The following is a 26,536-nucleotide window of genomic DNA, read 5'->3' as shown; positions in this document are numbered from 1 at the left end:
TTCAATGGCCTGGGGCTTGTCTTGGTATATGTTGAAATCTCCAGAACCACAAGTGGCCTACCAACTTCAGGGAAGGAGGACAGCAGGACATCCAGCTCCTCAAGAAAGTTTGCCAGCTGACCTGGAGGACCATAGATGACAAAAACATGGATTTTTGTGGGTTGTATTGTAATAATAGCATGGAATTCAAAAGAAGTATTGTTACATTTGGAGGAGTGTGGTGAAAATGTCCAGTTGTTTGGAATAAGCAAACCTGTTCCCCCACGGAAAACGGGGAAGAATGTAGGGAGAATTGCCTTTATTTTATCTATGCATGTATAAAAGTCACCCTGAAGTGTGTATACAGCAGGGACACTCATGGAATAAAACCTCTTCCCTGGCATGTTAAACGGGGAAGATTGTAGGTAGAATTGCCTTTATTATAGCTAGGTATGTAAAAAAACTGTCCTGAAGTGTGTATACTGCAGGGACATTCATTTATAAAACCTCTTCCTTGGCATTTTGTGCAGGGAAGAGTGTGTGAACATGGGGGATATTGGGAACAAACTAGTCAGCCACAACGGCTGCAGCATTCCTGTGGGGGAACAGCGTGTGGTGCTTGTGACTGTGTGTTTTGTGTACACTTGTGCTTGTTGAACATCGAATTCTGTTATGCATGTTTCGAGACCCTGCAGGGGGAAACTGAACTTTATTCTGGTTGTCGGGCTTTCGAGGCGTGTACAACGGCAAACCCATTCCGATACTGATCGAAGGGCAAACGGGGGAGAAACGGATACGTTTATACGGTCCAATTTCATTAACTGAATAGGGGGCTCACCCTTCGTTACACAGCAAGCCCGTAAGGCTTGTGTGTAGACCGATTTTTATTGTACATTGAGTTATATTACGCATGCCCCAAGTCCCTTGGTCATGGAGGCATGGGCAAAACTCAAGCTCAAAATATGCAATGCTCGTTCGTCAGTGCAAATTACGGGGAAAACTGAGCTAAATTGGTGTACTGAAAAACGGGTTAGACACTAAACCGGTCCCAGCATATACAATTGTGGAACAACGTGTAGTACTTGAGACAAAGTGCTTTTGCACACTGGATAGAGAATTTAGTTGAGAATACTCAACATTAATTTACAACATTATTTACGGGGGGAGACAGACACAATTTCAAGCATTCAAGGTGTTAAGAACGGCAAACTTGACTCGATAATGAATAATGAACTTAGCGGGCTTTGACTGGTCAGAAGACTGCGGTCCTCTGAACGGCGCCGATCCGAACCACAAGCGCTCGTTCGTGAGACACGATACATGTGGGGGAGAGCATTTGCTAACCCCGATTCGTAAAGGGAGGCACAAAGTCCATTGTCCATCACCCTCGCAAACAAAAGCATCACCTTGACCAACTCATTCCCCAAAGCGAGCCGTGGGATAAATCGAGGGAAAGTCCAAACAGTGCCGGCTGAACTCAAAAAGACACTCCTTAACGCGATGCGCTTGGTTGGACTGCAAAACTAATGTGTGTAGATCCAACAGCTGTCTGTAAAGCTCGACATCCATGCCGCCAACATAAAATCGAGCAGAGATAGCACACAAAATTCTTCTCTCGCCAGAACGCCCGTGTGATCCACAAAATGGGTAAAAGAAAAAACTAGTTAAAATACCTCGCATCTCCAGATAGAATCCCGAGAGAATAATGGTACTGACGAAGCACTCCACGTGTTGGTTCGTTGGGGAATATTCTCCTATTCCAGCCCCCTCATTCTTTTTTCCATGCAAGATCTCCTCTGCCACGAGCAGTGCTTCGAATGGGGATGGGAGAAAGAGGCCGAGGCCGCTCTTCCATTGTCTTATTCATGTGCATTCTCCCAGAATGACACAGAAAAAAAAAACAATAGGAACAAATTCTCTCATTTTCTTAATGGCGATGGCTCACAACGTGCGTGGCTCTCGCATGCGTTGTTCATCAGAAAATGGCTGCCGAACTAGGCCTCAGAGCATGTCCGACGAGACTTACGCTTTTGCTGAGGGGAAAGATGACAAACACGAGGAGGATTCCGGCGTGATTGTATAAAGGCTTCAGACCACCAAATATAACAATATCACTAGCCATACTGGGTTGTGAAACACTGTACAGAAATTCCCATCCCACAGTAGGGAAAAGAGTTCAGAACTGTTATCGACTGACAAATAAATGTAATGTTACCACGTGAGCGCTGAAGAGAGTAGCCAAACCTTAACCATAACCCTCCCTATGCTTGAGAATGGCTTTTGACAAGCATGAATCAAGCATCGTGGACCGTCAGGGCCTGAAGATCCTTAACACTTTTAACTGAAGCCAAGGTACTTAGCACGGTCTTCAGAGAGAGTACACCCAAGCTTACTGCATCAAGTGTCTCGAACGGGGAACCCGAAAGCGCATTCAGTACAAGCGGTAAGACCCAGACTGGGACAGTAGTGGGTGAGAGTGTCTCCGTCATTCACGCCTCTCAAGAATTGAACGACCATTTCCCAAAGATAAACCATCCAAAGGGTTGTGGCCAGCCACAATAGCATCGACATACACTTTTAGGGTAGACTGAGTCAGCCCTGCAACCAAATGCTCTTGTCTGAAGTGAAGACAATCCACTGTGTCTCACAAGCCCTGTTCAGGGGCCAGACATTACATTTCCACTGCAACAGCTGAGGATGCCAGATTGTGCCTGCGAGAGCAGATCTCCCATCAGTGGAATTCTCAATGGGGGCCTTCCAACAGCTCTGCCAGCTCCGGGAACCAAGGGCAGTTGGGCCACTCTGGCATATCCAACAGCATAATTTCCCTGTCTTCCCGAACGTTGCACAACATTTGGTGTAGCAAGCGAAAATGAAGGAAGGCACATTTGCGTTTCCCTGGCCATTTGTGAGCCAGGGCGCCAACGCCCTGCAGAGTCTAAATGTCCAAGGCAACAACTCTGCATCTTGCCACTTGGCCCAGCACAACACTCGTCCAAGAGAAATTTGTTCTCAAAATTGCAAGGGTGGCCACACAGCAGCGCATGAAAACGAAACGTAAGCATCACATATGACGAGGCATTCTCAAGTTGCCCAAATGACTGTGATGCCCAAATGTTCAAATGTGTGAGCAACAGATCCCTGTGCTTACATGCTTGTTCCTCTGATTGTGTTTAACCCTTGTGCGACTGTCAGGAAATTTTCTGTCTTTTTCATTTTTGTTTTTTTCGATCATTTTGGTTGTGTTAATGCCAACGGCATAAAGTTAGCCAAAGGTGTGTATTTTTGGGGGAATTTTGATATTTCAACCTCAGTTCCTATAATACATCTATAATACACTGTGTACAGAAAATACTTACACTCAGGACCTTAAGGACAAAAATGTCCCCATTAAAACCCATTAAAACTGCAATATTTGATCCCAGAGCCCTGGCTTAAAAATTTTAATTTTTAATATTTTCCATTAGATGGCGCAATTTTTCTTAAATTAAGCCTATGGAGCATATACATGCGTTTTTCCTATTTTCTGTTTGCTGTACTATAGAGCGATGCAGGCCAATTTAATAAATGATGCATCTAAAATGATGTGGGTGTGTTGGTATGGATGTCAGAATGTGTTTTGTATGTGTTTATTGAGAAATTTGTGTGTGTGTGGGTGTGTGTAAAAAACAACAGTGGCATTATGTAAACAAACTGGCATTTAAAGGGTTAAAATCCTGAAAATGAATGAATATTTGGTAGTTATGATCAGGACTGTTGTTGGTTAAAAAAATCTAATTCAGTGAAAGTGGAAAATAATATTAAGATATCATATTTTTATGGCAGTTTTTTGACGCTGAAAATTTTGTCCTCTAAGGTACTGAGTGTGAGTTTTTTTTATTTTTTATTATCTGACACTGTACAAAAAATAATAATACATCAAAATCAATGTTTTTGCTAATAATTGACATATCCCAGAAACAAATCCCCCTATTATTTAGTATATGGAAAATAGAGCCCGACCGATATGGGATTTTTGAGACTGATACCGATTTTAGAGAGGAAAAATTCACCGATTACCGATTTGGTGACCAATATAGCTAATTTTTGAGCTGGAATGAAAACAGGCCTTTTCCATGTGGATTGTGCACCGATTTTGCACCGATATGACTGTGCAAAGGTACTCAGAAGGCTGCTTTCTTAAACAAATATTTTTGTCAAAGAACATTTGACATTATTATTATACATTGTCAACAAATTCTAGAAATGAACACTGAGAAAATAAAGAATAAATAAAAATACAACAAATAGCTAAATAAACATCAGTACTGTTAGTATAAGTCAATTGCTGACCACTTAAAGGAATAGTTCACCCAAAAATGAAAACTTGCTGATAATTTACTCACCCTCAGGCCATCCAAGATGTATCTGAGTTTCTTTATTCATCAAAACAGAATTTAAGACTTTTAGGATTTCATTTCAGGCCTCCTCCTTTAAACAATGCAAGTGAATGTACTCCATTTTTTGACGGTCCAAAATGCATATTTAGAGTGCATCAAAATAATCCACACGTCTCCAGTCGACAAATAAAGTTCTTCTGAACCCAAACGATTGATTATTTTGAGAAACAAAACAATACTTATATACTTTTTAACTACAAATGTTTGCTTCCGTACATCTCTGTGACTTGCGCTCATGAGAGGGATGACGTAAGCTCATTGGTAAGGTCACGTGTCACGTGGAGGAGGAGGCAGGAAGCGCGTCATTGTTTACAAGAGCAACTTGTGCCGTTCACAAACCAAAACAGTCCAAAACTATTTAAAAACAATATAAAATAAAAATAAAAAAATCATTTCCTAATAATAATAAAAAAACAATGTAAACAATGACGCGCTTCCTGACTCCTCCATTTTTTTGTGTGTGTATAAAGGGTTAAAATCCTGAAAATGAATGAATATTCTGATCAGGGCTGATGTTGGTCCAAAAAATTAACTCACTGAAAGTAGAAAATAATATTAGTATATAATATTATTATGACAGTTTTTTTTTTTTTTTTTTTGATGCAGTTATTTTCTTCCTCTAAGGACCTCTGAGTAACTTTTTTAAATTGACGCACAAGGGTTAAGGGCCATTCATCAAGGTAAATCAGCACAGGGACACCGCTCAATCTCAGTGCATGCAGATGTGCATGGAGCCAGAGACAATCCGAAGGAAGGACCTTGAACTGAGGCGCCGCCCCCTCTAAGGTGGATGTCAAGAGTGGCCTGTGGCAAGGGGCTATTTTATATATGAAAATACGCATTGCCCAGGTCCACTGATACAAATCATTCAGTCAGACGAACAAGAGACAAAATCTGTAACCATCTTGAACAGAACTTAAAGTTCAGTGTGGGCTGCAGCCCACTGTCCATCTTGCTGACCATAAAAAAGGGCTATAGGATCCTTTCTGTGTGTCGCATGCCAGTACCTGCTTTATTACATCTTTTTGTGAGGAGACACTGTACCTCAGTGTAAAAATCGGTGCATCCTGCACTGTAGATTGGAGGACGAAATACCATTGAGGTGAGACGGCCACCTTGCAAACTGAAGCACATAGCCGCTCGACTGTGCTCAGCACCCAGCTTGAAAACCCATGTTAGCACTTAAGTCATTGTGTTGTGACATGGCAGTCTTTTGGCACATCGCTTACAACAGCATGACGGGCAATGAACTGACCAGCTTAAAACCGCAAGCTTGTTCCAGTTTGGCAACAGTGGGGAAAGCGAGAGGGCTACTAAGTGGCATGGGGGCTCCTTAAATCTCCATGTTGCAGCTTGGTAGTCTCCTGGCAAGCTGTAAACAATGTAACACAGGATGGTTTTGCCCTTTTTTTTTTTTTTACTAAAGGAGATGTCATGCTCCCGTTCCCGGCTGGGAAAGCTAGAAAAAAATTAGGTTTGCACCTCACCTGAGCATGTACATGTCTCACTACTTAAAGCCCAGCAAAAAAATACATTTTCACCAACACCGAACCTAAACGATAGCAGCATGCTGGAGCAAGCCACAAATCACCACAGGCGCACTGAACAGGTCATTGCGTGCCTCCCTTGTGTGTTTTCTCAAATGCCGCAGGAGTATAGTAGCCAGAGAGGGGAACAGCTTCGGCTTTCAGAATAAAAGCGAGCAGCGAGCAAAGCGTCTTGACTTTCATACGCTCACAGTGAACGCAGTCAGTCTCAACAAGCTTAGCTTATGTAAAACAGCACTCTTGCCAATCAAATAGAGGGATATATTGCTTGTTTTTTCATTTGCAGAACGTCATCTTTATAAAGATGTCATTAAGCAAAAGGCCCTTTTAGTTTTTTATTTTCACCGATAGAAACACAATACAACACAACACACAATATCAAACAGAAGGATATGCTGTTCATCAGAGCACAAGCAGGGAAGTAGAAATAATCCACTTGCTGTAAAGGTGTGCAGTTTCAACGACGAAGCAAAGATCTGGGCTTTCAGAGCATGAGAGATGAAATCGCGACCCTGAAGAGAAAAATTGTGATGAAATGGCAATGTATACTTCTGTGTATATGCTCGCTATGATGCGTGCATCTGCCAATAGATTCTTAAGGGTGTCACTTAAGGGCATCTTTGAAGGTCAAGTGTATAATGTCTGTGCCGCTAGTATCACCAGATGAAATTTCAAAAATAATGATTGTTTTCAAACAGGTTTCTTGAACACTCTCACTGTCTTTCATTGGTTGAACAAACTGATAGTTCTGCTCATATTTTAACCAATAATTCAGTTAAACTGTGTGTCATTCCAAAGTTATTTCATGTAATATTTAGGCCATGGCATGCATCTTTTAAATTCATGTAAGAGCCCTAACCTGCCCTGGTTTTATTTGCAGAATGAACCAAATGGCAAGTAATGACTCACCAGTTGTATCTTTTTTTTTTTTTTTACATACTGTGTATTCAAACAGTATTTTTTGGAATGACCAAATTAATTTAAGTAGCTTTGCTCACTTGCAAAGTTGTGCTGTTTTACTGATTTCAACAAGTGAATCGTTCTCTATTATAATATAATATAATGTAATATAAAAATAGAAGATACATGGTGAATATGTGTATGAATGAGGCCACACAAGCAAAATAATTGGGTCCAATTCCTGCCTCTTTATCTGCTAAATGTGAATGTCAAACGATTTACTGGTGCGAGAAATGTCCTACACTGACCAGAGCTGATGTCCAACTAAAAGTGAATTTGAGGCCGCTAACATGCACATCTGTGTGGATGTTTTGTCCCTTTGTGAAATTATGGTATTAAGCACAGATTAATTGCATTTTGTTGCTTTGCTCTCACTGTGTTTGGATACGGTTCTTAGTTATTGTCCCAACTTTACCCAAGCGCTGTTTGAAAGAAATTGAAAAGAAAATGCATGAGATTTACACCAATCCAATCCTCAGGGTTAGGACAGTTTTGAAATTGTTAGGGTCAGTCAGGATCATACCAAAGTAATAGTAGCTGCACAAGAAACATGCACAAGGAGGGGCCCTGGGTAGCTCAGCAAGTACTGACGCTGACTACCACCCCTGGAGTTGCGAGTTCGAATCTAGGGCGTGCTGAGTGACTCCAGCCAGGTCTCCTAAGCAACCAAATTGGCCCGGTTGCTAGGGAGGGTTGCTAGAGTCACATGGGGTAACCTCCTTGTGGTCGCTATAATGTGGTTTTCACTCTCAGTGGGGCACGTGGTGAGTTGTGCGTGGATGCCGCGGAGAATAGCGTGGGCCTCCACATGCGCTACGTCTCCGCGGTAACGTGCTCAACAAACCACGTGATAAGATGCGTGGATTGACGGTCTCAGATGTAGGGGCAACTGAGATTTGTCCTCCGCCACCCAGATTGAGGCGAGTCACTACGCCACCACGAGGATTTAGAGTGCATTGGGAATTGGGCATTCCAAAAAAAAAGAAAAAAAAAGAAACATGCACAAGAATGTTCCAATATTAATTAGAATGCGGTCATATTCCAAATATGCGAGCATCATTTACACTTGTGAATTTGATTTCCATGACCTGATTAAGGCAATATTCAAGTTTCTAGAAATTTGGCGACAGCTAGCATGCTTGTATTAATCAGAATTTGAGTCATGTCAACACTTTATTCAGAATATACTGTACACTGTAAATGAATAGTTCTTTGTATTGGTGCATGTCCAAACAAAGGTAATTCTGGGTCATATTAGACACAGACAGCTATTGAATGCAACACATTCTTGGAGTGAGGAGACAACTTGATTTTTTAAATAACATATTTTAAAAGAAATTTCATATGGCCTGTATTTGTAAGTCACATGACCTACATTTTGTTATTCATTTCACTCTTGTCAATTACATGAATGAGAACTGATGAGATGATAAAACACTGTTCAGAATGACTTCAAATGCAGCATAATAAATGGCAAGATTGAGAATTTTGGGTGTTTCCATAAGATTTTTCCAATAGCTGTAGAGCTCTTTCAGAATAATAAATATGGTTGTTGAAAATGTATAACTATTATGACTATTATTTGTATTCCAGTTTAATTTACACAAAACAGGCATTTGTTCTATTGGGTGATGTGCGGTTTAAAGTCCCTTTTACATTTTATCCAAATCTAAGAAGATTACATTTGTTTACACTTGTGAAACTAACTGTCAGCTCTAAGCTTATTGAGAGGATTTACAGTTTTCATGAAGCTGAAACACTCAGAATATGATATAATGGAAAGACTCAATTGTCCTTCAACATTCTCTGTAACCATTTTCCCACTGAGAGTAAATGAGACATTAAAGGCCTCAATAATGACAGAGTAATTTTTATTGAATCAAAAATATACAAAGTAAAAATAGCTGACCATTTAGAGACAATGTCCAGTCTTTTTTATTATAAATTCTCCTGCATGTCCAGTAGGTGGCGATATGTAAAAAAGAAAGTAAATTGCGAAAAACAAAAGAAGAAGAATGCGAAAGTGAAATTGGAGATTTATAGTAAAAAAGGAATTAAATATTGATCACATTCTCACCCTCACTAATCATATTGCTTCAGAAGACATGAATTTAACCACTGGATTACTTTTATGCTGCCTTTATATGCTTTTGGAGTTTCAGAATTTTTGTACCCATTCATTGCATTGTGAGGGCTTACAGAGCTGAAATATTCTTCTAAAAACCTTTGTTTGTGTTCAGCAGAAGAAAGAATTGGCATGAGGGTGAGTAAATGACGGTGAACTATCCCTTTAAGAACATTCAAGATGTAGGCCAGAAAAACAACACAACTGGAGATAACAACATTCTGGTTCGCTGCTTGGACTGCATGTGGGGCTAAAATGTATACCTTGACAGAAAGCATTACACAAATCATGTTAACATGGTTTGTATTGCAAGCCTAAAGGGAACCATCTACACGAGACACTCCTGTGTACCAATGAGGGCTCAGAGCTTACCAGTGGACTATTTGCTTTACAAACAATGCATCATGATAATGCCAGTGACAGTTTTATTAGATGACGTCTTCTGTGATGGATTTAGTGTATTCTGTATGGGTAAAAGCAGAACTAAAGTGTACTCAACCTTGTGAAAAATGACATAACAGTTCTTATTTATACATTACAAGGCCCTTGTTTGGGACTAACTGTGAATGAAATAGAACCATGAAGGCTTTGCTCTACTTCATATGTATTTCAAAAAGAGAAAATGTTAGATTTAAAAAATATAGCTTTATATGTTCTTAAGAAAATGTCAGTTGTTCTTGCCCATGCAAAATTTGCCGCCTTGATACTATGGTGTTGTGGGTGGTTGCCAGATGATTACTATGTGGGTACTAAGGAATTTCTGTTATTTTTAGTACGTTGCTAGGGAGGATGCAGGGGTGTTCATGGTGGTCGCTATATGTGGTTGCTTTGATATTCTGATATGGCTCGGGTCCCTTATTCAATGAAAATCTCTGGAATTTTTTGCTTGTTAGATTGTCCACCAGGTGAAAATTGAGGATTGCTTAGAAAACATCTGATTGCTTGAAAAGTAAAAGTAGTAAAAGTGATAGCTCACCTCTCCTCAACAATCTGCAAGATTTTAGGTGTCATTCATGCCTACAGCACGAATTACACGCCAAAGTTTGATATTTAAGATTAAGTGTTTGTTCAAATACAGATTTCTTTTCCACAGGTTCCCCATTATTTGAAAATACTGGAACCGTATGATTTTCATGACTTTAGGTTTCGTTAATGATTCTTGAACATGTATTGTTCCACAGATGTGGATGGAACACTGTACAAAAATACTCTGACAGTGTTTCCCGGAGCGCTTTTCAGCGGCGGTGCTGCCACACTATTGAATCTACAGTGCTACAAGTGTAGTAGTATTCCCATACAAATTACTCTTTTGAGCCAGTTCTTTTAAATATACTGCGCAAAACATACATACAGTGCGACCAGTGTAGTCCGATTTCTGAACACAATGACTCTTAGGAGCCGGATCTTTTGAATCTACAGCTCGAAACGCACAGCGTGACCAGTGTAATGCTGTTTCTGAATGAATGACTTTTATGAACAGGTTCTTTTCTTTGAATCAAAAGCACTTCTGTCAGAGAAGCTTCTGAATTAATCTTACTGACCTGGAAGTTATGACTTCCTTTATGTCCAACTTTATATCAACCAAGAACTGTTTCTGTGTTATGTAATGTTTTGCTTAAAGTACCTGTGAAGTGCCTTGACAAGTGCCATTTTCTTTGGTGTGTTGATGTATTTCCAACTGAAACATGAAGCTGGATCCTTCTGCTGGAGCAGTTGTGAAAGTCCAATGCAGATGAAGGAGAAACAAGCGAGTAAAAGATCACAATATATCAATGATTTGAATTACTATACACTAAACATAAAGATTAAAGAACTCGTGCTGTACATCCAAAGATATCTTCGAAAAAAATATGACTTTCTTCGCATTCAACTCCCGTGTTCCATTCAGAAGTGATCTTCTCTATGCCCTATTCCCTTCAAAGACAATTACCCTCCACTGTGAGAGCTTCATAGGGCTGAACGGTTATAATGGTCATTCAGAACTCGCTTTAAGTCATTCTTATTGGAAATTTTGTTTGGAATGACCCTAAAGCATGGATTGTGCTCCCTTTGATGTGCCCTGCAAATGCATCATCAGCGCAGGCGAGAACACTGCCATTTGCATTGAACCGATGAAGGGGAAGGGTGCGTTTAAAGTGGGGTAAAAAAATGTATCTCATGGGCCAGTTATCCTCGTGAAAAGCTCCTTTTAGTTTCTTTCAGTATTTCTCTGTCTATCTAACTTATTCTCTTTCTTTTTCTCTCTGATACTCTCTCATTTTACAGTGCTGTGGAAAAGTATTTGCCCCATTCTGATTTCTCCTGGTTTTGTGTATTTTTCATACTAAATTGTTTTAGATCTTCAAACGAGATATAACATAAACTAAAGGCAACCTGAGAAAACACAAAATATATATATATTTTTTTTATTGAAACAAAAAAGTTATCCAACACCTATATCGCCCATGTGAAAAACTAACTGTCCCCTTAAACTTAATAGCTGGTTGTGCCACCTTTAGCAGCAACAACTGCAACCAAACGCTTCCGATAACTGGAGATCAGTCTTTTACAACACTGTGGTGGAATTCTGGCCCACTCTTCTTTGCAGAACTGCTTTATTTCAGTCACATTGGAGGGTTTTCGAGCATGAACTGCCCGTTTAAGGTCCTGCCACAGCATCTCAATCGGGTTCAAGTCGGGACTTTGACTAGGCCACACCAAAACTCGAATTCTGCTTCTTCTGAGCCATTCAGAGGTGGAATTACTCCTATGCTTTGGATCACTGTCTTGCTGCGTAATCCAGCTGCGCTTGACTCACGGACTGATGACCGGATGTTCTCCTTTAGGATTTTCTGGTAGAGAGCAGAATTCATGTTTCCCTCAATTATTGCAAGTTGCCCTGGCCCTGAAGCAGCAAAGCATCCCCACACCATCACACTACCACCACCATGCTTGACAGTAGATATGATGTTCTTTTTGTGGAATTCTGTGTTTGATTAACACCAGATGTAACGGGACCCCTGTCTTCCAGACAGTTCCACTTTCAACTCATCAGTCCGCAGAACATTCTCTCAAAAGGTTTGAGGATCATCAAGGTGTGTTTTGTCAAAATTTAGACGAGCCTTAATGTTCTTCTGGGTTAGCAGTGGTTTTCGCCTCGCCAATCTTCCATGGATGACATTCATGGCCAGTGTCTTTCTGATAGTGGAGTCATGAACAGTGACCTTTATTGATGCAAGAGAGGCCTGCAGTTCCTTGGATGTTGTCCTTGGCTTTTTTGTGACTTCCTGGATGAGTCGTCGCTGTGCTCTTGGATGAATTTTGGAAGGTCGGCCACTTCTGGGAAGGTTCACTACTGTGCCAAGTTTTCTCCATTTGGAGATATTGGCTCTCACTGTGGTTCTTTGGAGTCCCAGAGCCTTTGAAATAGCTTTGTAACCCTTCCCAGTCTGATGTATTTCAATCACCTTTGTCCTTATTTCTGGAATTTCTTTCGACCTTGACATAGTGTGCAACTGGGTGAGACCTTTCAGCCAACTTCATGCTGCTGAAAAAGTTATATTTAGGTGTTGATTTGATTTAACAGGGATGGCCGTAATCAGGTCTGGGTGTGTCTAGTCCAGCTGAACCCCATTATGAATACAGTTTCATAGATTTGGGGATTTAGTAACTAAAATACTTTTTCACACAGGCCCAGTTAGTATTGGATAACTTTTTTGCTTCAACAAATAACATTATGATTTAAAAACTATATTATGTGTTCACTCAGTTTGCCTTTTGTTTTATGATAGATTTTGTCAGAATTTTTTAAACAATTTAGTATGAGATATACACAAAAACAGAAGAAATCAGGATGGGGTCAAATACTTTTTCACATCACTGTATCTCATCCTTTCTCTGTATAATCTCAGCCATGTGGATTTAATGGAATAGTTAATCTACAAAAATGAAAATGCTGTTATTATTTACCCTAATGTTGTTCCAAATCATTCTGTTCCTTTAAAGTGGTGCACTGCAGATAAAGAGAAAGATGTTGTTCTGCTTAGAGACATAGAAAAATATGTGACCTTATTACCTCATATTTCAGATTTACTGAAGTAATCAGTCTCTAAAACAATCCCATAGAGGGAAGTGCTTCAAGACCATTTTTTACTCCATTATTTCAGCTGTCATTTCTGTTCTGTTCAACAAATATTTGAGAGCAAGATTTCCAGAGGATGAGCAGTAATGATAAGAAGGTTGTAAACTCTCCGGTTCAAGCTTTTGTACAATATTTAGAGCAAATAAATAGATGAATCAGAGTTTTGAATTGATTCACAGAAATAAATTGAATTTACCAACTCTAATGCCATTTTTGAGACCCAAGCACTGATATTGAGGAGATATTTTTAGTAAGCCACTGATAATGAAAATTATATTAAAACTCATATTAAAACTCATCCACATAAGCATATTTTGTCTTGCCGTGAATTTTGGGTGGCATTCAACAGGCAAATCTTTTTAGGCACAGTTTGCTTTGGGGTGAATTCTGTATGACTTTTTCATTATTATTATTTTATATATATATATATATATATATATATATATATATATATATATATATATATATATATATATATATATATTTAATATTATTTTATATTTAATATTATATTTAATATTATATTATAATATAATTTAATATTATTTTATATATATATATATATATATATATATATATATATATATATATATATATATATATATATATATTTAATTGCTTTACACAAACATTGCAATTCTGCTTCAGTGGGTTTCTGAGAGTTAAATCAGAGATACCGGACACATCTCTGTCTGACTGCTCACAAAATCATGAGTTGCAAGACAAGGAAGGATTGCAAAACAAGTTTAATGACGTGGCCTTTGGGAAAATTAATGGCCAAATGAAAAGCGCATTAAAATCACTGTTAAATTCATTATGTTGCTGAATTATCAGGGCTATCAATAGCTAAAAATATTTTTTAATTACATTTAAATAATTATAAATGTATATAATAAATATGATAATTTCAGATAATTAAAATAAATTACATTATTCTGACAAATGAGTAAAGCATTGATTTGACATTACAAAAAGTGGCTTAAGAAGGCAATACATTGATATCATTGATCATAATCCTATCTTTGGACTACAGTCTACAGCAATCCATTATGCAATTAAATTAATCAATCTGTTCAAGGTAGACTTTTCTAAGGATGCATCCACTGTATGTACAAGTGTCAGGTGGACGCTTTTTTCAATATGTTTTATATCGCCCAACCTTTGACCCAGCCAAAGAAAAATGCAAATTTGAGATTTTTGAGCTAGGTCAAGTATGGCTTGAATAATCAGCTTTTGTTCCTTCCTCATATTGACTAGGTCAGAAGTACCTGAACTATTATTGGCCGCTAAATGTGAGGGCAAGTTCAATATGGCACGATTAGCATCTTCAGGTTATTGTTGTGGGCCGGTCTGTTTGATGGATGTTTACAAAGGCAAAGATGAAAGACAGAAGCCTACAGACAAACAGTCCAGCTTTTCTCAGGATGCAGTTACCACCATTATGCAATACATCAAGATAATAGATGGAGCACTATCTCTGCACTGTCAGGAAGTAGCATCTGTATGCGAGCAGGAGAAGGAAAACAATATGGCAGCAGGTGTTGAGAATTGAAATGAATTCATCAAAATATCTGTCCTTAATCTTGGCAACATTTCCTAGACTTCAAAGGCTGCTGGGCCTGTAGGAGAGCTCTGAGTCATGCACACTTATTATTTATGCACTAGCTCTTTACCATGTGCAGCTCTCTGTCAGTCAGCTGCTGGAGAGCGGCCAATTAATCATTTCTCTGTTTTCTTCATTGGAATCTTTCTCTCTGCATTTCTCTTATACGATCTTACTCCTGATGCTCCTTTTCAACAGACCAGGCTTATTTTCGTATACACTAAAACTAATACTGTGCCCTAAACAGATGTGATGCTGTAGTTCCAGCGACAAGCAATTTATCTAATTACGACACAGGATCACAGCAAATCACAACATATTTGATGTTTAATTTACTGTTAAGAGAATGGATTTTGGACCAATGAGAGTTCACAGTGGTCAGGACTAACCGGCACGACACCACAAAATTAAAAATCAAGTGATCGACAGAGTGTCCTTTTGCTCATCGTGGTCACAGCTAGTTATGAGCTAGTTTTTGGGTGAAATGTCCACAGAGGGGTGCAAAAAGCAACGTGTCACAAGGGAAGGTAAACATGCAGGAACCAATGCAAAATTGTGTGATGGGAGTGATAATCAATTCACTTCAATCCGGGTGGCGGAAGACGAATCTCCGTTGCCTCCACATCTGAAACCGTCAATCCGCACATCTTATCACGTGGCTTGTTGAGCGTGTTACCGCGGAGGCTTCACGCTATTCTCTGCGGCATCCATGTACAACTCACCACATGCCCCACCGAGAGCGAGAACCACATTATAGTGACCATGAGGAGGTTACCCCATGTGACTCTACCCTCCCTAGAAACCGAGCCAATTTGGTTGCTTAGGAGACCTGGCTGGAGTCACTCAGCATGCCCTACATTCGAACTTGTGACTCCAGGGGTGGTAGTCAGCATCTTTACTTACATTTATCCCCTATATTAATGAGGGCACCCCATCGCCTAAAATACAGAGTCTGGGGCAAAATGAAATTTGAGTGCCTAAAATGTCACATATAAAACTCTGAACCCTCAAGCAAAATTCTTGTATTTTAACACACCACCAAAAAACATGGGTTGTGTCCCTATCTTCTGATTTGCATCACCAGCAGGTGGGTGTGTCTTTAAGACCAAGCCTATACAATCTAGAGGGGGTCCAACAGAATTGATGAAAAATCTTAAATTGCATATGGCGCACCCTTGCATCTCTAGATGCAGACTTGACATTTTTTTAGAATCCTAGCCCACAATCCCTCCTCCAATACCAAGTTTAAACCTTTCTCCCATAATCTATTAAGAGAAGTTGAAGCTCCGTCCCCCAGACTCTGAATTAGCAGGGAGTAATACACTGATGCCTCATAACCTTTTCCAAAGGCAGAAATCACCACTCACAGAGTGTCTGCCGCTTTAGGGGGGTGTATGCTACTCCTAAAAATAGTACAGAGCTGGTGGCACAATTGTAAATACCTAAAGAATTGAGACCAGGGAATCCCAAAATGTTGAACCATATTTTCAAAGAATCTCAACACTCCACTCTCATATAGGTCACTGAGCATATTAATCTCCCTCACAATCCACTCTGTCCAGCAGAAAGGGGACTTATCAATACATAATTTTGGGTTCAGCCATATAGTCAAAGCAACATTTAAATACATCTCTGAATTAAACATCCTTGACACTTTTGTCCATACCGCATGCAAATGCGAGATAACGGGGTGTAATTTAACTTGTCCGGTTAGTTTGATAGAAAGGCTTTGCAATGGTGAGATGGGGCAAGAACTTCCTGTTTAATACAAAACCAGGGAGGGGCTCTCTCAGGTGCAAGCAACCAATGAGCCAAATGTCTGAGACCGAATGCATAATAATAAAACAAAATCTTGCGGAGGCCTAACTCACCTTTGTCAATCAGCCTATGTAATTTACTGAAGTGTAATCTGGGACGTTTACCATTCCAAATGATAGACTTCGCTATGCTATCAAATTGCTTGAAATAAGAGAGGGGGACATCTATAGGGAGAGATTGTAGCAGGTAGTTGAATTTTGGAATACAGTTCATTTTAATTACATTAACCTTCCCAGTCATAGATAAATGTATTGAAGCCCACCTGCCCACATAGCTCGAAAACCTTTTTATTAAAGGGTCAAAATTAACTCTAACCAAATCACACACATTTGCTAAGAACAAAATACCCAAATACTTAATGCCCTGTTTGGGCCACTGGAAGGCGCCTGGCTGAAAAGCCGTGTACTCCCCAACTGTCAGAGACAAAGCTTTGGATTTAGACCAATTCACTCTGTATCCTGAGAACTTAGAAAAGGAATTAATCATTCTGTGCAGGCAAGGCATAGATCTAGTAGGGTAAGAGACAAATAATAAAATATCATCTGCTTAAAGCAAAAGCTTATGTGCCACATCTCCCGCCACCACCCCTGGAAAATCATCCTCCTTTCTTATCGCGGCTGCTAATGGTTCCAGGTCAAGACAGAACAATAAGGGGGAAAGAGGGCAACCCTGCTGGATGCCCCTATCCAGAGTAAAATAATCTGAAATGAATCCATTCGTTTGAACCGCCACTAACAGGCATCTATAAAGTAACTTAATCCATCCAATAAAAATATTCCGGAATTCGTACATTTCCAAAATCTTAAAAAGATAATCCCATTCTACCATATCAAACGCTTTTTCAGCTTCAAGCGAGATGGCAACGACCGGAGACTGATCGTTCGCCACTGCCCACATGACATTAATGAAATGCCTAATGTTATCAGAAGAGTTACGGCCCCGAATAAACCCCACCTGATCTACACTACCGGTCAAAAGTTTTGAAACACTTACTCATTCTTTATTATAATTTTTTTTTACGCATTTTAGAATAATAGTAAAGTCATCAAAACTGTGGAATAAAATAAATGGAACTATGGGAATTATGTTATGACTAAATAAAATCCAAAATAAATCAAAACTGTGTTATATTTTAGCATCTTCAAAGTAGTCACCCTTTGCCTAGAATTTGCAGACATGTACTCTTGACATTTTCTCAACCAACTTCTTGAGGTATCACCCTGGGATGCTTTTTAAACAGTATTGAAGGAGTTCCCATCTATGTTGGGCACTTATTGGCTGCTTTTCTTTATTATTTGGTCCAAGTCATCAATTTCAAAAACTTTTTTTTTATTTATTAAGTTTTAGTTTTATAATGAAATAAATTAATATGGTGGCACAATTATATTTTTGTCTACAAAACTAATTTCAAACATTTAAGCATACGCCTTTAGATCAAAAGATTTTTAAGATCATGAGAAACATTTCAGTCAAGTGTTTCAAAACTTTTGACTGGTAGTGTGTATATATATATATATATATATATATATATATATATATATATATATATATAAGAGATGTCATAGCTTTACTCAATCGGTTAGCCAGAATTTTTGACAATATTTTAACGTCTAGCTGGATCAGGGAAATGGGACGGTAACTCTTACACTCACTTGGATTTTTGTCCTTTTTAAGAATCAGACTGATCCGGGCTTGTGTCATGGTTGGCGGAAGCTTTCCATTCTTTAATGATTCTGTATAAACTTCTAGCAAAAGTGGAGCCAGTTCTGTAGCATAATATCTAAAAAATTCAGCAGCAAAGCCTACTGGCCACGGGGCCTTGCCTGTAGGCAAGGCCTTAATTACCTCGCCAAGCTCCTCCAAGGTTATCTCAGAATCAAGATAATTTTTTTGCTCAGTCGTCAATTTAGGAAGTTCTAATGGTTCCACAAAGTGTCTAATATCCTCATCAGTAGATAAAGATGTGGAACTATAAAGATCAAGAATTCTTTAAAAGCATTATTAATATCAGTGGCCGAGGTAAATATTTCACCACCAGCAGATTTCACTGAGGGAATGGTAGAAAAAGACTCTTTCTGTTTTATATATCTAGCCAGAAGCTTCCCTACTTTGTCCCTGACTCAAAGTATGACTGTCTTGCCCTGAATAGCCAAAACTCCACCTTCCGTGACAAAATAGTATTATATCTGTATTTCATTCGGGTCAGTTGTCTGAGGCATTTAGATGACATTCTGTGTTTCAGCTCTGCCTCGGCACTTTTAATATTCCCTTCCAATTCCACAAGTTCTTGTGCTTTGGATTTTTTGGTGAATGCGGCATACTGTATGATCCGGCCCCTAAGAACTGCCTTAAGTGCCTCCCAAGCCACACCACAGAGGATACCGAGGACCAGTTGGTCTCCATATAGACATTGATTTAAGCCTTTAACATTTGTTGGAATTCAGGATTTTGCAAAAGGAATACATTAAAGCACCAACAATATATCCTTTTCTTCATATGTGGCAACACCTCTAAACACACCAGGGTGTGATCTGAGACTAATATGTTTCCAATTGAGCAATCAACAACAGATGAAATGAGGGACTTGGATTTAAAACAAATCTATTCTAGAGTAAATCTTATGGATTGATGAAAAAAATGTATAGTCCCTCCCAGATGTGTTCAAAAGTCTCCAAATATCTGTAAGACCAAGATTTTTACACATCCTGTGAAATGTTGATGTTGCTCTAGGGGGCCTGCACACTTTTGCTTCACTGTGATCAAGGACTGAGTCCATCAAAAGATTAAAGTCTCTTCCCAATATTATATCATGAGGGGTGCCAGCGGCTTGCAATATCCCTTCAAGATCTATAAAAAAGCCCTGATCATCAAAGTTAGGTGCATAAATATTAGCCATAAATAAGACTTTGCCCCTGAATTTCAGCTAAACAATAATGACCCTTCCTAATTTATCTTTAATCTGTTTGAGACATTTGAATTGTAGATGTTTACTTATCAGCATAATGACTCCCCTGCACTTACTCGAGCCAGCACTAAATGAAGCATGCCTACCCCATATTCTCCCAAATTGTTCAGCTTCCTGTGGAGAAAGATGCATTCCTTGAAGAAACACTATATCATATTTCTTATGCTTAAGAAGAGAAATAACCTTCCTTCTTTTTATGGGGTACCCCAACCCATTCACATTCCACGTGGAGAGAGACAATCCACTCAAATTAACATTTGACATTTGGACATATAAGAAAAAAAGATTGTGTGTCAAAAACAAGATTATAAAAGACCACATTACAACATTAGTGCAACAATCAAAACCCGAACATCCCCCAGAACCAAACAAACAGAAAAAAGAAAAACGTGCACATTAACCCCACGCACGACAGCGCCAACTGGCGTCCGTCCCTCCAGACTCAAACAGTCCATGCACGCCTACGAGACCCCCTGCGATAACTATGCCGTCAGATTGCTCAAATCCGGTGTTTCTATACAAATTCTGTGAGACAGAATTACACAGGAAAGGATAATCTTAAAAACAAACTCCAGCCACTAGACGGAATAAGCACAATGAGCATGTAGCTTCATCCATAAAACTGTCCTGAAGGTGTGACACTCTACAAAATAAACTCCAGCTGCTAGGTGGAGCCAGCACAAAAAGAGCCCGCAGAATCCTGAAACAGTCAAGCAAATGTTCAGTAAGCCGGTCCACTTGGCTGCAACGAGAGTACAACAAGATTACTTACTCCATTGACTTTGCAAAAAATACTCCACAAAACAAACTCCAGCCAATATGAGGAACAACCACAAAGAGCATGTAGGTTCATCCATAAAACTGTCCTGAAGGTGTGTTATTCTACTAAATAAACTCCAGCCGCTAGGCGGAACCTGCACAAAACAAACGTGCAGATTCCTTAAACAGTCAAATGAATGTTAAATGAGCCGGTCCACTCGGCTGCAGCATGAATGCAAACAAATGACTTAATCACTCCAATGTCTTTGCAAGAAATACTCCATGAAACAAACCCCAGCCAACAGGAGAAATAAGCACAAAGAACTTGTAGATTCATCCACAAAACTGTCCCGAAGGTGTGCCACTCTACAAATAAACTCCAGCCGCTAGGCGGAACCAGCACAAAAAAGTGTGCAGAATCTTCAAACAGTCAAGCGAATGTTCAGTGAGCCGGTCCACTTGGCTGCAACATGAGTACAACAAGATGACTTACTCACTCCATTGACTTTATGAAGGACATTGCTTGCTGTGGGAATATCAATGTTTTACGGCCATCCTTAGAATCTATTCTCAATTTGGCTGGGAATATTAGTGCAAAAGCAAACTTCCATTGGTGTAAAAGTTTCCTGCATTCCTTGAATCGATCACGTTTCTCTCTTGTCGAATTCTGGGAACAAGAAAATTTTGTGGTTCTTCCAAGAAATCCTTCCTTTACTCCTAACCTCGCGTAACACAAGATTTTTATCGGATGATCTCAGAAATTTGGCCAGAATTGATCGTGAGCTATCTCCCTCCACGGATCGCTGAGCAGAAACCCTGTGAACTCACTCGATTTCCAGCTTATGTCCTGCTATTTCGAGCAGATTTCGGAAAGAGCCCATCCAGGAATTTCACCGTATCCTGTCCCTCTGCTCCCTCAGGGATTCCAACGATACGGACGTTATTCTGCCGGCTACCTCTCCATGTCCTCTAACTTCTCCCAGACACGCTCCAAATCCACCTTGGTTGCTAGCGGATTAGCAGATAATTCCCTCTCCGATGACTCCAAGTAATCGATCCATTTCTCGACATCCCCCACACTTGTAACCACATTAGTGAACTTTGCCTCCATGGCAGTGATCGATCGATGTATCACAGCAAGATCCTCCAAGTCAGCAATGACCTTCGTCAGCATTGCCAACACGTTCAGCATCTCTCGCCGCATTTCCTGCACCTCTCCGACTAAATCAATTCCCAGGCTTGCGGCCTGCTCGGGGGTGTCAGCTGGAGCACGTAAGTGTCTTTTAATGTCTCCAGAGCCCGAGGATTTTGAATTCTTTGACATATTGTCCTCCTAGAACAGTTATGAAACAGAGTGTATCGAATCTCACCGGTTTATGTCATAAAAAGTATTAAAACTTGCAAAATGCGCAGAGCTCGCCATTCACACATGACCTCCCCAATAATTTGTCTTTTTAAAATGTCATTTAAGTGTTTTAATCCATCTGAAATCCATCTGAGATCCATCTGAATTCTGCTCAATTTCTTGTTTTTTCATTCAAGTGCTTAAAATAAGCGTACAATCTTATTATTTGATTTGCACAAGTTGAAGGATGTGACACGCCCATTTCTACTGATTGGTTAAACCTGCATTGTCATCTGTCCTTCCTCATTCCTTTTCTTCAGAATAAAAGCCTTTTCACATGGGACATGGCTAGCGCTAAATCACCACAAGTTTATCGCATAGCCTACATTTGAGGACAGCTTTTGTTTTACCGTCAATGCGGTGCTCGCGATGTGTTTTCAGGTGCACACATTGCCATGGCTACATTCAGAAAGGACGAAGGACCTCACTGATCTCGGCCTGCATCACCTTGGTCTAATGATGGACTACACTCTTAAAATGGAATACATAGACTATCAATAAATTGCCAAAAAAGCCTTCATCAGCCAACTAACAAAGGACAATGCATCTATATTAACTTCTGCAGTTAATCCAGGATGAACTTCAAAGACAGTAGTCGTTAATCATTTTAAACCATGACTTGCACTGCACATAAATAAGTAATATTGGCATAATTCATGCTGTTTGCCAGAGGGGAACTGGCCCCCACAGTGAGCCTGGTTTCTCCCAAGGTTATTTTCTCCATTAATCAACATCTTATGGAGTTTTGTGTTCCTTGCCACAGTCGCCTTAGGCTTGCTCACTGGGTTTCTAAATACAATTATTATTTAATTACTTATTTTTATACACACTTCATAATCGTATTTAATCAAACTACACAATGATGACTCTAAGACTTTATAGATATTACGGTTTCATTTTCTGTTAATGCATGATTTTCTGTAAAGCTGCTTTGAAACGATGTGTGTTGTGAAAGGTGCTATACAAATAAATATGACTTGACTTAATTTTGCCTGACATGTCTATCTGTATACCTTTTTTATAGTGAAATATCAGTGGGGAGTAAATTTGTGTCCATATACAGTAGGCTATGTGTTAAACAGAACAGAATGAACCTTACATTTTAATGGCTACAAATAGATTTCATTTTATTTTTAGGATACAACAACTAACCATGAACTGATTGAGTAAAATGAAACCATTATCTATGATTCAGTTGTCTCTCTTTAACATCTTGACTATATGATCTGCATACAGACAAGATGTTACCTTCACTATGTGTTCAACCATTACGTAATAAAATGTTATTTATGGACAGTGAATGTGTTTAAAAATTGGGAATTTGGAAAAATAATTGTTGTACGTGATTAAGGCTCTTCTAGCCACAATTTGATTATGGTTTTTAAATTACCCCATTATAATAGCCAGCCTTATTAATATTAGGCCTATACCCCGTGTGAGTGCCTTGGATTTTTGGCATGATGTAGCCTAACAGCAACCCATTTCTCTAAGACCAGGTTGGATTAACGGGCAACACTTTTAATACACTTTTGGGGTATTACATTTAAATTTCTGATACAAAAAAAAGTTTAATAAAACAGAGGATCAATTACTCAGATGATCAATAGTTTAATTACACTAGGGATTCATGCTTTGAGTGTGAGGGGGCCGTTTTCAGGTTCAAATAGGTAGGTGTAATGATTAAAAAAAAAAAAAGAAAAGAAAAAGAAGCAAAATGCAACTGCATGCCAGTGAAAGTAAATCAGGAACAGGGCGCATTTGGTTGCATTTTATTTAATCAATTCATTGGAATGGCGAGCGGGCCTCAGATAGGCGGTAAGTGAAGAACTGCAGGCGGCTCGCACCCTGACAATGAACTTGACACTTGCTGAATAAAGACTGGAAAGCAAAAGGTGTAACTACGAATATAAAAAAAAAAAAATTGAAAGAGAGAATAAAATAAATAATAATACAGTACACAAAGAATACTTCATTTTTGCACATTACGGATCGGATCACGCCTGGCTGACTGTGTTGCCTTTCTGAGTATACTTTTTTGACTGCAAACTAATAGGAACGCGTTTGACGCATGCGCACTACAACTGCTTTGTGACAATCTTTTAGTACAGTTAATGGCCAGCGCATGCGCAGACGTGCACAGCTGAGGACTGTGTGCGCAAGTCTGCAAGGAGGCGAGGATCGAGGACTGAGGAAGCTTGTCCAGGACGCTTGAGCTAGGAAACACCGGAGCATCCTATGCGGAAGACTGTTTGGTCGAAGCACCTGACACGCGTATAAATTCTACTCCCCTTTCGCATCTGACACAACAGTTTTAATTCATGTTTCACCTTTGCAGTTTAAATAAACCATAATTGTCACATACTTCAAAAGTGAATCTTGAATGATTTGGATTTATTATGACTATATTAATTTTTAAAAAAAAGGTTCGATAACATAAAGGCAAGCATTCCGAGATACTGCAACTCCACAAAAACCGTCCACGCGGATTGTGCTGATGATGAAATTTGCATCAAGCATACTGTGCATGGAGCAATCAGCAACGTAGACAACTGAATTATGCTTTGGCCTTAAGGGGCCTCAGCAAACTTCCAAGGGCACAGCAAGACTTAAAAATGAACTAAGTTATATTAAAATAATTGGTATTGTTTTTTGTAATTAAAATGCTAAAAACCAACAGAGAATCTGACAGTTCCTGAAACTTACTGAATCACAAAATGAATTGTGATTATTTATTTTGATCTATTGACACTACAAGATTCTTGGAGGAGGGGTCCTTCAAATATTGTCTTTTTTGCTACTGTACTTTCAGTCAGAGACACTATTACAGCAGTTTACACGAGTTTAAGAATCTACGTTATAAATCTCTTTAAAAATATTTAAAATTTGTTTTAAATCTGTTTTAACGCCCTAATGGTCGCTAGTCGCAAAACAAGGAAGGATCACAAAACTAGTGTAGTGACTATCACTAAAAATATTAAACTTTTTTGCTGCCTAAATTTCAAGTAAATTGGACAATAGTATTAAAATAAAACATATTTGAAATGGAAAATTGTAATAACCTTGCAGTGGTCTTACGTGTCAACATATGCTATTTGTGTCTTCTTGTCTCTCACGCAGACAAACAAAGCGGTGACTAAAGGGGACTTCCACCACGCCAGCTCCAGCTCCAGACGTGCACTCTTCCTCGCTGTGCTGTCCATCACCATCGGGACTGGCATCTATGTGGGTGTGGCTGTGGCTCTCATTGCATACCTCTCCAAAAACAATCACTTATAGCCTTCCCATGCACACCCCAATCTTACCTTTCAGCAGACGGACAGAGACTGGTTCACTTCAAGGCCAGCTTAGCTGTCTGGGGAAAAAAGCAAAGGTCACGATATGGAACTCACCAGCAATGTGTTCCACTCCTGCACTTTTAAGAGTTGCCCCATTTGATTTAGAAGATCGTCATTTGTGCAAACGAGCTGGTCACCTTTCAGCATTTTTCTATCATGTGACATTATCAGTATTGTTTGTTACACTCACTGTTAATGAAAGGGGAAATCTAATGCTACTCACATAAAATTTCGGCTGTTAAAGTCAACATGAAATCCAAATTGACCCTATTTACTTAGGTAATACACAGACAGAATTTCGTAAGCAACATATAAGTTGTTAAAAAAATGATCTTAACAGTATGAATCATGCCCACTTTTCACTCTCCAATCAATTCCCAATAGATAATAATAATAATAATAAAAATGAAAAAAACAAGTCCCGTTCTACATTTTCCTTTGTTGAATATCCTGTTTCGCTTGGAAATACTTCAGATTGCAGAAGTAAAATTAGTTACAAACAGGGTTTCATGTTAACTTTCATCTCAGATTGTCACAAACACTATTTGGTGTGCCGATCTAAACTGTCAAAAATATCTAAACAATCAGTGATTTTATTGAATGTTTTTTTGTGGGGGGTGTGATGTTTATCGAGAACACAGTCTATATGAAGTGCCACAGTGCTTTCAAGCATTTTTAATAAGAGCTACTGAATCTAAAGGTCTGTGACTCTCTTTTGATATTACAGACACTAAATGAACAAAGCCATATGGATGGGTTGCTCAAACCTGTGTGCGGACTTTTTTTTTTTTTTTCAGAACGTATGGATGGAGTCATTCTTGTGGGGCTGTAATATTCTATCTTAACGTCTCTGTAAATACGTCCTGATGCTTTCGGTTTCAATGTCAATGTATAAAGCTGTAATAACTATCAAATTTTCTCCCATAATCTGGGAACCACCTTTAGCCAGCAAGCTCATGCTAATTAAATGTGGTCTTTTCATTCAAGTATGGTGGTTATCTATTTTGAGTTTGTAACATCTTTTTATGCCAACTTTGAGTATAATGTGTCATCCAGGAACAACTCCTCAATGTTCACAAAAAAAACAGGATGGATGGAAGGATGGATGGATGGAAGGATGGATGATGGATGGATGGATGGATGGATGGATGGAAGAATGGATGATGGATGGATGGATGGATGGATGATGGATGGAAGGATGGATGGATGGATGACTTATTCCTTTAAAAGCAGACAACAACATTTGTCTCTTGACTTTCTCTGTTCTCTTTCCTGTAGTTTTCCTGCCAGTACATTAGCTCCCAGGGGCCGACTGAATCACTAATCTGATTTCCAGAGACATTAGCTACCTCATCTTCAAGCTGATTCATGTATTTAACATGCAAGGAGGACTGAGGGTAGGATGTGTATTTAGCTTTCCAACTAAAGCAGCGTGGGCTTCTCTCTATAGATGGAGATTAAATGACAAACATATTGCTTCT

The 26,536-nt window shown here is 39.2% G+C and overlaps 1 protein-coding gene across 2 annotated transcripts in view; it reads left to right on the top strand.

Annotated features, from left to right (window-relative positions):
* LOC127413712 (synapse differentiation-inducing gene protein 1-like) overlaps positions 1-26,036 on the top strand; it is a 71,657-nt gene extending 45,621 nt beyond the window's left edge. For both annotated transcript variants that reach the window (XM_051651073.1, XM_051651074.1), the window contains exon 4: positions 24,838-26,036. In XM_051651073.1, the coding sequence (XP_051507033.1) occupies positions 24,838-24,996 (159 nt within the window). In that variant the 3' untranslated portion in view covers positions 24,997-26,036. The remainder of the gene's footprint in view (positions 1-24,837) is intronic.
* Positions 26,037-26,536: the final 500 nt, after the last annotated feature.

This window comes from Myxocyprinus asiaticus, chromosome 23 (assembly GCF_019703515.2).
Source record: "Myxocyprinus asiaticus isolate MX2 ecotype Aquarium Trade chromosome 23, UBuf_Myxa_2, whole genome shotgun sequence".
In the NCBI taxonomy this organism is placed as follows: domain Eukaryota; kingdom Metazoa; phylum Chordata; class Actinopteri; order Cypriniformes; family Catostomidae; genus Myxocyprinus; species Myxocyprinus asiaticus.
The sequence above is the reverse complement of the archived record's forward strand: the minus strand, read 5'-3'. Positions and strand labels throughout refer to the sequence as shown.